The sequence below is a fragment of the Lepidochelys olivacea genome, assembly GCF_965140295.1.
Source record: "Lepidochelys olivacea isolate rLepOli2 genome assembly, chromosome: 8".
Lineage (NCBI taxonomy): Eukaryota > Metazoa > Chordata > Testudines > Cheloniidae > Lepidochelys > Lepidochelys olivacea.
The window spans coordinates 47,264,716-47,281,157 of record NC_140418.1 but is presented as its reverse complement, the minus strand read 5'-3'; the positions used below and the strand labels follow the sequence as shown (position 1 = coordinate 47,281,157).

Genomic DNA, 16,442 nt, shown 5'->3' with positions numbered 1-16,442 from the left:
GGTCTGATTTCTACTACTTAGCAAGAATGAAGAGTTCTTAACTTTATTTTGATTCCTTCCTACACTGTTTTCATGGCTTTGCTATGGTGTTTGCTACACATTGGTTAGCATCACTTTTGGGACTCTTGCAGTCCTTTTTTTCGCTGGGCAGCGATGGTGTCTGATGTATGTTTCTCTTTCAAATACACTTTGGGCTTTTATGTAAGGATTCCATTTAACATTTTGAAAAGCTCCCGGATACTTGCTTTTGTTCCATTGATGCATCTATTGTCCTGATCTAACTCTCTCTAGATGTGAATGAACTCGGACTTGATGGTCATTGCAATCCTCCGTTGAACAGAGTTTGTGTCTTATTTGATGGGGCTTCATCCACATCTATTTTCCTGCAGGTGTTTGCAATGCAGGCTTCCCTCCTTGAGTTGGATCCCCCAGATCATGTTCGTTTGGCAGCACTGGATCTGCTCTCTTCTGTGGGGAAACTGTTTATGCCACAAGAAATCCAGGTAAATGCACTGGCGGCAACATTTTGTCCTGAGCCATTCGTATATATTATTAAGGGGTTGTGTTCGTGGAATACATAGTACAGTGCACTGGACAGTGGTGCTTGGAGACATTTATTTTCAAACCAGGACAGAATACTTCCATGGCAGTTTTATATTCCAGTGAGTCTCTTTCTGTTATTCCCATTGCCTGTAGGATGCTGGGTGCATTCATTTGTATATTATTTCCCAGGAGCTTGAGAGAAGGGCTGATGTACACAAAACCCATTCTTTCCCAGCTGGAGGTCAGACATGTTCTCTCTTACTATGTTTTTTTGCCAACCAAGCCTGTTGTAGACTTGCTCAACCTGTAGACTGTAGTCTTCTGACTCTGGAATATTTCTTTAATGATGAGTTGGGGGGCAGGATATGCCGATTAACCCTCCACAAAAATCTGACTAGCGTGCGCTTCCCTTTCAGGGGCAGGTTATACCCAAGCTGTCCTATCTCTTTACCTCTCTGTTGGCCGACAAGACTTGGCTGATTTACCAACACGCACTGGAGGCATTCACTCAGTTTGCAGAGGTAAGAATGGCACCACATTGGATATACACATTTAGCTCTGTTAATATTTCCTTGTATATCAGTTTCTCTAGCATCTTAATTTTTGTTGCTCTTCTCTGAACTCCCTCCGTTTTGTCAGTGTCTGTTTAGGAGCAAAATGCTTGACACTGACCTCAGTATTCCATTTGCTATGGTGCAAAAATAAAAGGATTAACAAAATGCAAGAGAAATACAGTGGCCCCAGGAAGCGGAAGTGAAGGAAGAACAGATTTCCAGTATTATTTTAAATACCACACATAAACACACACATCCTTTTAACACAGAACATTTTTCAGATTGTTTTGTAGATGCTCTACAGTTCATCTTTATTATGGCTGCATTGAACATTAATATACTAATCAACTTTTTTTTGCTCAAAACCTTTGACAGGCAACAAGGCATGAAGATGTAGTTCCTCAGTGCCTTAATTCTGAAGAAACTAAAAACAAAGTTGTTTGCTTTCTGGCCAAGGTATCTTGAATTATTTTACTGTTGTCTTGCTTGATAGAGGAGGGGCTCTTTCCCACAGTAAACTGACACAAGACTGCTGTAACTGGAATCTGATGATTGTCTAGAATGATGAACAGTGATGGCAAATGCTGTGCAAGTTTCCACCACAGACTTTCCCAGTGCTTCTCCAACTCTGATTTATTAACATCTCCTGCTATTCCCTTCTTGAGTACAAGGCGACTAAATTGGCTGGTGCTTCGGGTAAGGTGAAGAGGCATCCACTAGTGAGATGACAGATCGCAGCTCCGGGGTGCAGAGGCAAAAGGCCAGGTTCCCAAGCCCCTTTGCTGTGTGTGTACCAATTAAAAGGGGCACCTAAATGAAAATAACTGACTAGCAGAGTGCATCTATTTACTTCACGCAGCAGCCTCCACAGAGAGTACTGAGAAAAAACTAATGAAAGAATATTTTGTACTTCCTAGAGGATGACTAGTAAATGCACGGAACTCATGACCATTAAAAGGTGAAGAGTTTTCTCTGCTGTTAACAACCCTGTCCCCCTTTGTGCCAGCTTTCCACTGGACAGCAGCACTTCAGAGAGGACAGTGCAGGAGTTTTTGCCCATTGTACTGCATAGGGGAGAGGCAGCAAAGCAACTTCTACCTGCTAATGTTATACACGAGGTGATGCTCCAGCATAGCTGTTGTAGCCCACGTTAGACTGAGCTGTTTGCCCAGCCTAGCTCCATACGTTTGCTGGTTGAAGCCTTGCTGAAGAACTGCACTTTCACATAATCTGTTTTTTATTTTGTAAAGAGTATTTCCATTGCCACAGTGTAATAGTGCAAGGGCTGGAGTCATGGAGGCTGGAAATGCTGCTGAGTTTGCTTAGTTACCTCTCCTGTGGCTTTTCCCTCAGACAAGGCAAGGAGAGGAGACAGCAGAAGCGAGGGCAGAACGTGTGAAACAGGAAAAGGCCATCTGCAGCGCACACTTGCTTAAAATGAAAATGGATGGCGAAGGGGGCTCAGCATTAGAGGTAGGTGCATCTTTGAAAGCAGCTGGACTAAGTTTGTATTAGTCCTTAGCCGTGCCCTCATCCATGGGGAATGGCGCTGTCCTTCTCCCAGCCCTTGCTGTGAAGAGGACACACCCACCTGCTGCATTTCAGTGCTGGGCTCTGTACTGCCCTTGCCACGGCCTTGAAGGGCTGAGTGAGAGAGCTGCGGGAGGCACCTCAGAGGAGCTGTGAAAAGCTGGGCTAATCAGGACCCCTGGCTTAGCCCAGTAGCCACTGGTAGTCCCATCCAACCCCTGGAATTGCTGCTAGCCCTCAGGTAACAGGCCAGTTTTCTAAAGGTTCAGGGGGTGTTAGAAAGTGATTGACAATACAAGGCTGTCAGGGGCAGGGATGAGAAACAAACCCCTCTCTGTCTTGCTGAGCAGAGCACTCCCTAATGCTGAATTTTTAGTGTACCAAATACAGCAAGGCTTCCCATAAACAGCTGAGTTCAGTGCAACACAATACTTCAGGCACATTCAAGGCTAGTTCTTTTGTTCCTAGCTGATTAACACCTGTTAGACTGTCATAAGCGAGGACTATGTGATTTCATTTCTCCCCCAGTTGTTACTAATGGGGGGGGTTCAGAAGTGCCTTATTGCCCTTATTCACTCAAGGAGGAGCATTGAAAGGAGCTCTGTCCAAAAGTCAGGAGCCCCCATGCCTGTGTTAATGGGGATACTAAACTTTATATTGAACCAGTAGATGAGACATAAAACTTTGTTAGGAGCCTCAGAGTTTAAACCTGCATGAAAAATCCCAGCTGAAGGGGCTTACGACACTGCCTGGTTATTTTTCATCTAAGAGGTTGAGGATTTAGCCTGTATCATAGTGGGATTGGCAGTAAATAGAGGTTTAACATCTCGTGTTTTAATCTGCAGCCTTTAGCAAAGAGAGCTTGTCACTCACCCTCTGAGGAGCAGTACAAGTCTGCTATAGATGCTGCAGAGAGAGCACTGGAAGCTGTGAAACTGCTGCTGCAGAAAGGACCATCTCCTGCTTGGCTTGCAGTGAAATTAGAGGCTCTACAGACAACAGTAGCCATCTTAAGAAACAGTGTACGGTAAGGTGTTAGATGCTGAACAGCTCTGCTGGCAAATGAACAAACTGAAAATAAGGGGAGTTACCTGTGATACCCTTCTACAAAACACAGATTTTGATAAATGTGCCTGCTGTTAAGGCAGAAGGCCAGTCTTCCAAAAGAGTTAAATTGAACATCTTAACCCTTCCAACTAACTGACTCCATGTGCTGCTCTAACTTGGACCAGGGAAAACTTAACAGGATTGTGTTGTAAGAGAAAATGGACCATAATTGTCCCTGTTTTGTATTAAACCGATAACAGTGAATGCATGAATAGTTTGTGTATTTTAAAACCAAGGTTCCATTCTCTCATGGAGACTATATGCACCTGGGCTGCTATTCCACTCGGACACTGTACTGATCTCTTGAAAATAATCTTTATTGGTCAGGTTTAAGAGCAGAGTGAATTTAGAGTATGATACAATGTGTGTTAAACACTCTTTCCCTGTAATGGTCTCCCAGCCATCCATTCTGGTAGAGCAGCAATAAATAAGTCATCCAAGTAAACTGTACAGTCTACAATCACTGCAGTTTGTATCTAAAAAGTTAAAAGGAGCCCCTCCACTGTGGCTTATTTTTCTAATAAAAAGAAATGGCACAAACATTAATAAAATTTATCTGAACTAATGCAATTTTCATTTATTTTCAAGAGTTTTCTAGAGCAGTGATGATTCCTGAAACAGAAAAGTATAAATCACTCTTCTTTTTCAGCTCCAAAACACAAACCATTCAAGCTGTTCCCATTTCCACTAGCCAGTGCTATGCACCTCACTTGTACATATGGCTTCAGCACAGGCTGGAAAAGGAGCATCCTTGTACAGGAAGATAGGCTGCACTGGGATCTTGCTTAACGCAAGCGAAAGTGCCTGCCTTCCTGGTAAAATAGTGTTGATGAGGTAATAATCTAACACATCATGGAAGCAATAGGCCATCGATTGCCCTTGTCTTTTCCCATCCATCACCAGTTAGTATCTTCCCAGTTCAACTCTTCCTCTTCACCCCAGCCTGCAGTTTCAGCCTAGAATAATTACATAAACTGTATCAGTAAGAACACACCAGATGACAGTCATGCAGAGCTACACCCATCCATGTAAAATAAATAGATACATTAACCCAACCCCTGAGAACTATTGCAGACATCAGTGGGGCCTACTGCCCCCTGCTCCTGGGGGAATTCCTGTGTGGTTCAGAGCTGGAGTTCTACCTCCCTGAGCCAGGTTTTTGGTAATCCTCTGACCTTTTGAGTAAACTGCACAGCTAGTCAGTTACTAGCTGGATCAGCAGCAGCAAAATGAATGTGTTATAATGCCATGCACCCCTTCCTGTTCCTTCTGCCTGATAAGGGGGAGAGAGAGACAGTCCTTTCCCCAAGGCCACTAATACCAGAAATCACCTCAGCAGACTCAACAAGAGAGAGTAAGGTTTGCTGGGCTACCACCAGCTCTCACCCTAAACCCCAGGCAGTTCCAAATCCAACATCCTCCATTAAATCTTTATATAGACATAGTATTCCTTTCATAATGAAAGTGCCTCATCCCCATTCTAGAAGAGCCCCATAGACATAGTAGATGAAGCAGTATGTGGGCTGAAAGTAACAAGGGGTTACCAGCTACTGCTTACCTAACTCAGTGACCAGACCTATCTGTACTTTGCCTACGCTGAGCACCCACAGGTACTTGTGACAATTTTTTCTAAGCAGAGCTCAGCTGTTCCACTGCTAATAATTTACTCCCTGTGGTACCAGAAAAATAAGCAATCATCTGCTATTTTTAGAAACAAACCATCTCTTCCCCTCAGAATAGTTCAAAGGAAGCACTTGAAACACTGCATTAAGGAGGTGCTGTTGGTAGGCAGTTAAAACATCAGCTGCTTTAAAATGTCACTTCAGGTGAGGTTTTAACTCCCCTGGAAAGCTCTGGTAAAACAGCTTTCCAGAGAGGTGCTATGCATCATTTCTAAGCAGCTGAACCCTCCCACCCCAGAGGCAGGAACTCGTATGCTACAGACCGGCACCTGGGTTAGCCCATTGAGCCAGGCTGTGCAGCGGACGCACTGGCCATGCCCATCACACTGATGCCTGGCTCATTAATACATCCCTTCCCTGCAGTTTTGTGAGGAGCCACCATGGAGCTCTGCACTAAGATTCTCCCCGTCTTAGTCAGGTCAGCTTTTCGACGGTTCCCCCCACTCCCAAACTAAAATAAAATCCTTGTGCTGCAATCATTTGGGACTTACAGTGGTTCAGCCACTCACTGGCCTGAGACCCAGCAATGACTCCCTGTGCAGCTCACTGGCCTCTATCTGATAACACCTCCCAGGGGTGTTGTGCAGATAAATGCATTAAGTGCTCAGTTACTACGGTCAGGGGGCCATCTCAGTACACAAGATAGCAGTAGTTTCCAAAGATGGTGTGCGTTAAGCTAGCACTGGGCCAATCATTTAACAGATTGGGTCAGGTACTTTGCAGTTAAACAATGGTTTAAAACCACACTCTGTCCCTGCTGTGACTCTCAAATGGTAGTAAAGTACTGTGGCAGCAAGGTGGGGTAAGAGCAGCAGTCCCCCTTCTCTTAGCATATCACTCAGCAGAGGAACACATGCTGTTATCACAAGAACCGTTACCTCTAAGCAAGGTGAGGGTCCCTCCTTTCCAAAGGCTGAGGAGGAAGGTGTCTATACACCTCGCTCTCCCCATACCCTGCATGCATTGGTGGCAAATAGGGGATGTTCCCTTTCCTGCTAGCACTGGCCGTGTTTTCTCCTGCAAGGCAGCCTCTCAGTCCCCCTCAGCTCTCCTAGCATCACCACTGGCTGTGACAGGGCACCCTGTTCGATTTCAGAGACAGGCTGTCTGGGGAGGGAGAACAGCCTTTCCTGCTTCTTCCCTTCTTAGGTTTCAGAGTAACAGCCGTGTTAGTCTGTATTCGCAAAAAGAAAAGGAGGACTTGTGGCACCTTAGAGACTAACCAATTTATTTGAGCATAAGCTTTTGTGAGCTACAGCTCACTTCATCAGATGCATCCGATGAAGTGAGCTGTAGCTCACGAAAGTTTATGCTCAAATAAATTGGATAGTCTCTAAGGTGCCACAAGTCCGCCTTTTCTTTTTCCCTTCTTAGGAGCACCCACAGCCCTGGACTCAGTCAGGTAAGCAGATTGTTCCACATGCAGAGCCATAAGCCTGTCCCTCACTGCTGCAGAACATAGCAGCAGTCCTTAGACCCTGTGACAATCCATCAGAACTTCCAAGTCATATGCCCAGTTCAATAAGCAGCCTAGGACTTTGTTGTGATCTATCTGGTACATTATACAGGCATGTGATGACAAACCAGGATTACACACCACTCTACAACTCCCTACAGAGAATGCGCAGGTTTCTAGCATCACTGGCTACCATGGACAAGCTGTTTCTTCCCTCTATTCAGATCTTACATACCATTTAAAAGGAGGAGTTCATTTGCAAGATGCATAGCCCCCCCCCCTCCTATTTTATAGTAGGTTTATCTTTTAAAAGGGATTACAGAATGAGTCCCAGAAGCAAAACGTCCCGTTTAATGCCATGCAGTTCATGCTGCAAATCACAATGTGCCTCAGCTATTGTAGCAGGACTGCTACAGCTGAGAGTGGAATTTAGACTCCCAACCTCTTCAAATCTTTAGCAACTCCATTGAATCTACAACATCACTTATATTGAAGTTACCTGTCTAGTAGAAGCTGGGCTAGGACAATCGTCTCATTTCACACAGGCCACTAAACAGCCGCTAACTGAATCCGAACTCAAGAACTAGAAAAAGTTTCTATCCCTTTCCTAGTCCTCAAGCCACTGTGCCAATTTGTTTTAAAGGCCACAGGTTTACCCAAACTGTACTAATCAGTTTCATATGCCTCTTATCACACATCTGCAGCTACAAGAGCTGATCAAATTGACAGTGCCTGATAAGAAGGGTCATTCAGCACCTCTACAGCAGTCAACTGATGTGCACCTGTTTCCCCACCTGCAAAGACTCCTTCCTCTCTATCCATGTCTACATGAAGCTGCTGAGGCAGCATACACTGTGCCAGCTCTGCACAGATGACACGCTGCTGCTAAGGACTGAGGCATAGTGGCAGGGTTGTGCAGTGCCTGCTTGCATTATGCATCTCTTGAAATGCCTTTTTTCCTTCTACAATTTGCTACATCACTCACTATAATTCCCCCTAAACCCCGTATTCTCACCTCAGTGACTTCAGCTGCTGCAAATTTGGATGAAAACTGGACAATCTGGGAGGTATCCTCTCCACCGGAAACTGCACTTAAGTGACTAAGAACAACCGAGTCTGTCCTTACTTCAGGTAAAATCAGGAAAGCTGCAGATGGTTTAATATCTGGGGTCATGTCAGCAAACCAGTCCAACTCAGGGTCTCGCACTGGTTTCCTCTTCACTTGGATCGTGAACTCTTCTCCTAAGCCAGACTCCCATGGAGATTTAGGAGACCTTTCCAGGAATGGTGTTTCTCTCAGCTGGTCTGGGTGGTCCCAGCTGTCATTGCTCCAGCAATTCGCAGGGCTGGACATTGGGGGAGGACTCGGTTTGAAGCTTTTGGATTCTTTGCTCAGCTGAAGGGCACCAGGGAGTGGCCTCTGCACTTGGACTCCACCAGCTCTCGTAGCATCGAAGCTGTTTCCTGAGAACAGTTTAGGAGCATGGCTGCTGGGCTCAAAATTGTCCGAGGGTTCCTTGACCACATTATGAACAACAACATAGGGCCCAGTGCTGCCATGTGGCTCCATAGGCCGGAGCTGTATGTTCAGAGTTTTCTGAGTCTCTGGCTCTTCGGACTCGCTCCAGTCTGGCCATTCCTCCGTTGGCTTTTCAGAAGTATTCAAAGGGCTCCTGCTGCTTCCCACAGTATTCATCATAGCAGGATCTCCATTCAGGGATAGTGGAGGGTCTTGTTCAACTGTGGAAGACACAGGAATTACACACCTGTTTTGGATGGTGCTAAATTGTGCCTTCCCCATAAAACTGGGAATGTAAGTTATACCTGGAACTCCCAACATGCCCTAACTTTATCACTAAGGAAACACCACACCAGCCTGCTGGCCTGAAAATCAGCTTGCTCAGAACAGTCACACTAGATCAGAACAATGCTCCACATAGCCCAGGGTGTTGCCTCCACCAGTGATCTATACTGGATGCTTCAAAGTGCTGCTAAAGGGGAAGGGAATGTAGGGCAAAAATGCCTCTTTGCCTCAGAAGCAGTGACCACCTTCCTGCCTACAGTGGGAGGGTTACTAAGCTTGGTACATCTACCCAGCAAGTGCCCAGGGCCTGCTTTGAGTTGCTACTGGACGAAGGCAAAGAACTAAAACACAGATGGACATTTTGGATCAGCTTCCCTGTCTTCTAGAGACAAGTGTGTGAATGGTGCCAAGTGCAACTAGCTAGTGAGTCATGACAGCCTTCAGCTCATTGCTGGAGCTGCTCACCCACCTAGCTATGGGGTGGGAAGATCAGGGCACGTAGGAAATCTCTCTGGTAAAAGGGCCAGGGTGTTCAAAGGCAAACAGACATGTCCTTATGGGTACATCTCTATGTTGCTCAGCTTGCCAGCAGTGTCATTGTTTACTTCAGTCTTCTCAATTATCTTCTATCCATCCCCAGGCAAATGGAGCACTGAGAGCCCCCCTCTAGTACTCAGCTTTACAAAGGTTAAACCTACAAACTGTTCTCCTAAACACTGTGTTATGTTCTTCCTCTGTGTCCTCCACTCTCCCCGTTTCCTAGCTCCTTTACCTGTCAGGTGCATATGGCAGTGAGTCACTCAATTGAAAATGGCACCTCTGTAGCCATTTCAAGTCAGCAGGAGGCAGCGCTGTTGTGTTTCCACCAGAAAGGATATTCTTCATTAGTGTTTAGCAGTAAGGACTGCTCCAGTAGAAAGCTCTGGAGGTTTACCTGTCTTTAAGGCCACCTGAGAGAGATTTCTTGGCACATGTTTCTCGCTGCTGAGGGACACGTTTCCACCAATGGGGCACTTGGGGAACACACTGGAAGAATTGTTCTGCAGGGGCTGGGAGAGCTGGCTTCTCTGGTTGCTGACATGAGTTGGGGAGTCTGCAGGGATACAAAGCAAAAACACAAAGGACACTCACTCAATAGCTGCTGATCTGCTCAGAACAAAGGTACAAGAGATATCTTCATTACGTTCAGTTGCCAGCATGAAACCCAAGATTGCCCACAGCATTGTAAACACACAAGCCACCTTCATCTGCAGCACAGAGATCTGGCTCATCGAGATGACTGCCTAGCATGCAGTGTTCCAAAGGGATTCAAACCACATTGGATCAAAGTGGAGGCTTGCAAGCACACGCTTGTAGTAGTCATGGCCTGCACTTCTTATTCACCCACAATCTACTCCATTTTCTGCGATTTGGTGGGGTCTGCAGATTCCTGGCAACTTGCTAAGACAGCCCTTGAACAGGCAAAATTTACTTGGGCTCTACATTTGAGGTCTGGGTGCTTTGCAGACCCCTAGGTGAACGCAGCAGCCAACACTGCACTTTAATGAAGTGAAATTAATCCTAGCCCCATTCACATCCTATTACCATGCATCTAAGATGGCAAACAGTGTTTGTTTATCCATCTGTCTCCCCAACACAAGTTTCTGCTCTGCAGGACACAGACAGTCACAAGGTTCCAGAGGGATTATCCTGTTATCTCCTCCCTCGGCTCCTCTTTCCATGCTGCGCGCACACAAAACAAACTCTCAGCTGCCTCCCATAGGCTGTGACGTAAACCAGAACCAGCCAATTGAGGTGTTTCAGCACACAGCAATAGGCAGCCAGCACTGTTGCAAATGAAGCCAGTCACTATGGCATTGTCTGTGTAACACTAAACCCTGTCTGGATCAGCAGCAGTGGGAACTGGACCTTGGACCTCTAGATCTTAAAAGCTGGAGTTTCTTCTGCATGAGGTAGAAGACTCAGGTCTATTTGCCAAGGCTGTAGCAGGCTCATCAGCCTCTATCTGAGATCCAGCCACCACTCAAGGTGGACAGAGCACCATACTGCGATTTCTGTCACCTTGTGTATCTGCATAGGTGCAGTCCCCTAATGTAACAGACTTTACAGCAGTACAGTGTGATTTGTATCAGTGTGGCTTGTGACTGTTCCTTCTGGGGTGCCACGTGGAACTGGGGTACCACTGAGCCCACCTTACCCACCAGCCTGGGCTCCCTTTCAAACTCTGGTGCTGTGATAAATTGCCATGCTCCCCAACCTTGCTCTTTCATCAGCATGCAGATAGGGACACACCCAGCTGCAGCTTCTCACACAGATGCTGAGATCAGCTCTGCATCATGGGAAGGCTCAGCTAAGGCACCTCCTAGTTGCTAAGGCACGCACCCCCCCTCTGGAGTACAAACCCAAAATTATACCGTCTTGCGCTGCACAGGCACCTGTATAGCGCAAGCTCATGAAAATTCACCCCCTCCCTCAATGTGGAGACACATGCAACAGCTTTCTGCCCCAATTATATATATATATATATAATTTCCACACGCACTGGTTTTAGACAAAACAAAACAAGTTTATTAACTACAAAAGATAGATTTTAATTTATTAGAAGTGATAGCAAACAGATCAAAGCAGAATTCCTTAGTAAATAAACAAAACCGCAAACACTAAATAGGTAGGATATGAATTAGCTAATTCTTACCCTGTATGATAATCAGACTGGCAGATTCTTAAGAACCAAGCTTCCTTGGCTTTACCAGGTTTTTATATACAGGCTAAAATTCCCTCTAGCCTGGGACCATCATTTCCCCCAGTTCAGTCCTTGCCCCTCTGGTGTTTCCAGGTGTTGTTGTTGTAGGGGGAGTGAGGTACCATCATGATATCATTGTCCCCCTTTTATATCTTCTTCCCACTTGCTGGAAAGCTCTTTTGCTGTGACTTGGGTCAAACAATTCCCATTGTGTAGTGCTATCTCTGAGAGGTTTCTATTGTACACAGTTCCTGGGGTAATCCTTGTGCTTGTGTGTATTTCCTCAATAAGCCATTAACATTGTTTGGCCTTTTTACAGTTGTACCTGAAAGGCTGCTTGTGGGTGTTTTCAACCTCACAACATGTTTCAGTAACACATACATAACCAAACTTCATAATTTGACATACGGCGATAGCACATGTAATCCAACAAGATATTACTGTCTAGCAGATCAAGACTTTTAGAATGTTACCACCTCACAAGGCATACTTTGTACAAAACATATCCTAATTACATGACACTGGTGAATATTGGGATGCCAGGGTGTCACATGGCTTACTCCAGTTTCCAATCCAGGTAAGCTGCACCAGTGTGTAAATTGTGCTATTGTAAACTGCCTACAGTGCCGGAGGGGTTGTGTTAGTGTAGCTATGCAAGGCTGAAATACAGGTATAGACAAGGCCTACAGCTAACATCAAGACAAAACCAATTAGCTTCTGCTTTTTCTTCCCCCCATCAAGGGGGCAACAGAGCAGTCACAAACAGTTAAAATGTCACAAGATCCACTGCTCCATTTAATACCATGTTGTACTAAAAGTCATAGAGCTAACTGAAATTTTAACTATTTAGGAGGGATTGGTTACAATACTAAGACTCCTCACTGTCCCTTTAACAAAATGGAAAGTTGTGGTTTTATTTATATATGGCTGTTCCCAGTGAGGTCTTTCAACAGTGCCTTTGCCCCTGGTGGTTTAATTCCTCTACATCTCACTGGAGCAGCTTGTGGCAGGGACAAATCTGTTGCTAAACACGTTACCTCAGTTCTGTCTTTGCAGATCACTTTTTCACTGCTGAGGACAAGAGGCCCTTCACTTAACAGGCTTATCCACATGAAGGACTCTCCCTAGAGTCCCTTTCCAAGCAGTACAGGTAAGACTGGATAGCACAAACCAATCTCACTGTGCTGCAATCCCAAACTCTGTTTGCATTTACCTACCTGCTGGCGAAAGGTCCGTAGTTTTAGTGAAACTCGGTGCGGAGCGTTTGAAAATCTTAGTTCTTCCACCCCCCACAACCACTTCCGGTCCAAGCAGAGATACCAGAACTGCTAAGCCATGCAGCGTTATCGCAACAATAGAGTCACTGGTATCTCGAAGGCCCAGTAGCACCTAGGAAAAGAACACCAGAAAGCTATCAGAAATAGCAAAGAATCTGAGCAGCATTTTCTTTAGCTCTTCCATTAAAGATGTTTACAGCATGTTTCTGCTGTTCTTTCATTTAGACAATCATGTGGATAACCACTTCTGAAACTCACTATTAGTGTCATCTTCTCTCTGACAAACAAAATTCAATATGTATATCACTTCCCTGGGTAGGAAAGTAGTCTTACTCCCCACTAGCGTTCAAAGCCTGATTCATGTTACCAGTTAAAAAGGGTCACTCGTACTAGCTCCTTGTGAACACTGGACCGCTTTGCAAATAATTTGGCACAGTTCAGAATGATCAGTCATCTCTGCTCAAGAGACCCCCACAACTGAGATATTGGAGTGGCATAGGATGGAGAGGCAATGTATTGTCATAAGAGGGAGGTTGTAAGTCAAGCTTGATGTGTAGGAGTTGTGGGAGGGGAGAAACGGTAGCCTAGCACTGGAATATCTATATATTCCAGGAACACTGGCATAGCTAGGGTTAGGGGACAGGACTGGAATATCAAAGGGTGCTCCAGATCAGGACTCAGGTACCCTGGCGTAGCTAGGGTGAGGGGGCAAAACTGGGTTAGCGAGGAAGGCTCTAGCTCAGGATGGAGGTGAACTGACTGAGCTGTGAGGAGGTGCGTGGGTGCCAGGCCTGGAATAAGTAAAGGGAGCTGCATGTCAGGGCTAAGATGCATTTGGCAGAGTTGGGTGTTTGGGGAAAGCTTACACAATTTGCCTGCACTGTGCTTGACTGTTGCCAGGACTAGGAGATCTTTACTTGTAATAAGCAACAGAGGCCATCCCAGCAGCAGAATCCCCACACTCTTGATACGCCATGTCCAGTCCCGTTGTCTGCCTCATCATTAACCTGTGGCAATATGATGTTTTTCAACTCTTCCTGCGTGAACAGTTCCGCGTAGGTGTCAATGTGAGACAGCAGCACCACTCGCACATGCTCTTCGTGGACCTCGAACAGCTTCAGCAGCACAGGAGTGACGTGAGTCTGGAATAGGGCTGGTGACAGCAGGCAGGTGGTCTCACTTTCTCCAATTTTATCTAGGGAAGAGTTAGAACATGGGACAGGCTACCTCCCAGACCAGAGACAACTCGCTTCAAGTTAAAGCTACTTACAGTTGCCACAACCAGGGGCCTATGGGCTTGAGGTCTGTCACCGAGGAGCCCGGTTTGAATCGTAGTCCTAGTGCCATGCTCTCTGGGTCAGCAGGAGCCAGGAATGCTGCAGAGCTAGCGTGCTCAGGACATCAGAAGGGTGGGGCAGGAATGATTTGCATTGCTCGACAGTGACCTCTCTTGGCAGCTAAGGGCACACAAGTCCCTGTGGCTGCTTAGGCAAAATTGTGAAGGAGGAGGAGCAAAGAAAAGGCACAGGAACTACTGAGGGAGAGAGACAGAGCACTTCAGCAGGGGAAAGGAGGGAGAGTGAATGCCTCCTGGGGAGAAAGAGGTTGCCCCATGCCAGCAAGGTGGCAGAGTAACCTGCTGCCTTCCCACAGCTCAAGCTAGGGGGCAGCCTTGTTATCTGTAAGAATGCTAAGAGGGGAGGAGGAGGAGGTATACACAGCTACTGCTCTAAGAATGCCCATAGTCCTGGTGAGAGCCATTTATAGCAGCATGGAAGAAGGCCAGACAATTGCTAATCCCCTTTTCAGCAACTACAGGAGGCATGTGACAAAGGAACAATGGAAAGTTTGATGGACAGGGGTACTCCCATTATTCTGTATCTGGAATGACAGAATCTTTGGTACTTTACCTTACAGTACTTGCTTGGCTTAAACAAGCACCACTATTAAAACCTCTGTTCAAATTAACTAACCCCTCTGATTTCACTCCAAATGAGGCAATGTTTGCTCTGAAGAGAGAATAGTCAAGTCACCTTTCTTTGGACCTAGTAGATGTGGAAGGAAACTCTTGACAGCTACCGGCTCAGCAAACACAAGCTGATTGAGTAAGAGAGGCACCAGCCGGGAAGCTATCAGCTTCTCTGACAAACAGGCCACTCTATCCATCAGGAATCTGTTTTGAGAGAAAGAAGAGTTAGTATGAGGGTAACTTTTTGGTTTCTTTTAAATTTGATTATGACTTGGTTTCAGAATGAGTTTCCATTAAATATCCCTTTCCCCTCCCTTTGTCCTCCCTCCCTCTTTAGACTGTGGGCTCTTTGGGGTAGGGATTATCTCACAGTGACTATACAGTGCCTACAACAATGGAGCCCTGATCCTGATTGGGGAACACAGGCCCAACTTCAAAACAGATAATAAAGAAAAAGGATACCTCCTGTGAAACCTCACAGCCAGGCTACTGGCTGGCAAGGATTACACCAGACAGAGCCAGCCAGCCAAGCAAGCCCCAATCAAATTCTGTAGCCAGACTATGAATATTTCCATCTTTTATAAAACTATCCATCACCACAGTGTCTCTCTGTATTTCAGAGCAAAGAGCATGAACTATCACAATGTTAAAGCCCTAGAGTTAAAATGCACTTACATCCCACGCCCCATACACATTACAAGAGTCGCCCTTCTGCCACTCGGTAACAGACAAGCATGTTTAGTCAACAGGACAATGCCTGAACAAGACTGCTTCCCATGCAAGGACAGACATCAACTCAGGAAGACCTTCCCTTAATTTAAGGCAAAAAGTATTTTAGGAGTGATCTGTACAGGATTGTTTTTAAATGGTTCTTTACCATGTATAAAGAGGGCCTGAAAGCGGCTGGATTTTGGAAAATTCCAGCCAAAAGAGTTCAGCTGTTTCCAAGAGAGAGGCCAGGGAAAAATACATTTTACCATAATAAAAAAATTGACAGTCTTATCTTTGAGAAGTTCTAGTGGTGCCAAAAGTCTTAGTTATGGGAGGAGGGTCTTGGATTCAGTTCATCAAATGAGCAGCATTACAATGAACAAACTCATAATACCACACCCCTTCTTCCCCCGCCATCACACGCGATGGCACCATGACGCTACAGCATAGTAATATCCTGAAAGTGACACCATGCCTGATAAAGAAGTAAGGGGAAATGGGTAGTTGTGCCATGTAGACCAAGTGGGATCTAAATAAAAAACCTTCTAAATTAGTCATGCTTCTCCTTGTCTGTACTGAACAAACTAAACTAAATTTCCCTTTGTGGCTAGTGGATAATATACAACCTGGTTTGTCTTCACAGCCTACCACCCAAGGGAAAGCTTTGTCCTTGGTTTTACCTAAGTTTCCATAGAGAATCCAATCAGATGTCTAAAATACGCCTGGGATTTTAGACAATCACATCCACCACAGTCCAAATTTTCTAGCTTGTTCCCAGGGAACAACGGGACCAATTATCTCTGCAATGAAAATACTTGCTGCTCACTTAGTTTACCCAGGGTTTTTACTTTTCTTGGCGTGACAACCACAGTGATCAGCTGCACATAGAAAATTGCGTAGATACCATTTCCAAGAAAAATTAGCTGTTCGGAATCAAACCACAAAGCAAAGTTGGTGGCAGGTATATCCTATTCCAAGCTAACAATGGATCTTCCATCTACAAATGGAGTTTGTATAAGATTACATTAAAATCAGAACACGCTGCTGATGTTCTGTGTAAGAGACT

General features: G+C 45.5%; 2 protein-coding genes across 8 annotated transcripts in view; one reads left to right on the top strand and one right to left on the bottom strand.

Moving 5' to 3' along the window:
* The window catches only part of FIRRM (FIGNL1 interacting regulator of recombination and mitosis), a 32,338-nt gene extending 28,039 nt beyond the window's left edge, over positions 1–4,299 (top strand). For both annotated transcript variants that reach the window (XM_084636398.1, XM_084636397.1), the window contains 5 exons: positions 390–503; positions 960–1,064; positions 1,473–1,553; positions 2,451–2,570; positions 3,473–4,299. In XM_084636398.1, the coding sequence (XP_084492524.1) occupies positions 390–503; positions 960–1,064; positions 1,473–1,553; positions 2,451–2,570; positions 3,473–3,658 (606 nt within the window). In that variant the 3' untranslated portion in view covers positions 3,659–4,299. The remainder of the gene's footprint in view (positions 1–389; positions 504–959; positions 1,065–1,472; positions 1,554–2,450; positions 2,571–3,472) is intronic.
* Positions 4,031–16,442, bottom strand: part of SCYL3 (SCY1 like pseudokinase 3) — a 31,367-nt gene continuing 18,955 nt past the window's right edge. For 5 of the 6 annotated variants that reach the window (XM_084636402.1, XM_084636405.1, XM_084636403.1 and 2 more), the window contains exons 9-14: positions 14,730–14,869; positions 13,614–13,891; positions 12,637–12,808; positions 9,611–9,769; positions 7,888–8,612; positions 4,031–4,690 (exon numbers count right to left, since the gene is read on the bottom strand). In XM_084636402.1, coding sequence (XP_084492528.1) covers positions 4,631–4,690; positions 7,888–8,612; positions 9,611–9,769; positions 12,637–12,808; positions 13,614–13,891; positions 14,730–14,869 — 1,534 coding nt within the window. In that variant the 3' untranslated portion in view covers positions 4,031–4,630. The remainder of the gene's footprint in view (positions 4,691–7,887; positions 8,613–9,610; positions 9,770–12,636; positions 12,809–13,613; positions 13,892–14,729; positions 14,870–16,442) is intronic. The other variant, XM_084636407.1, reaches the window with a different exon arrangement.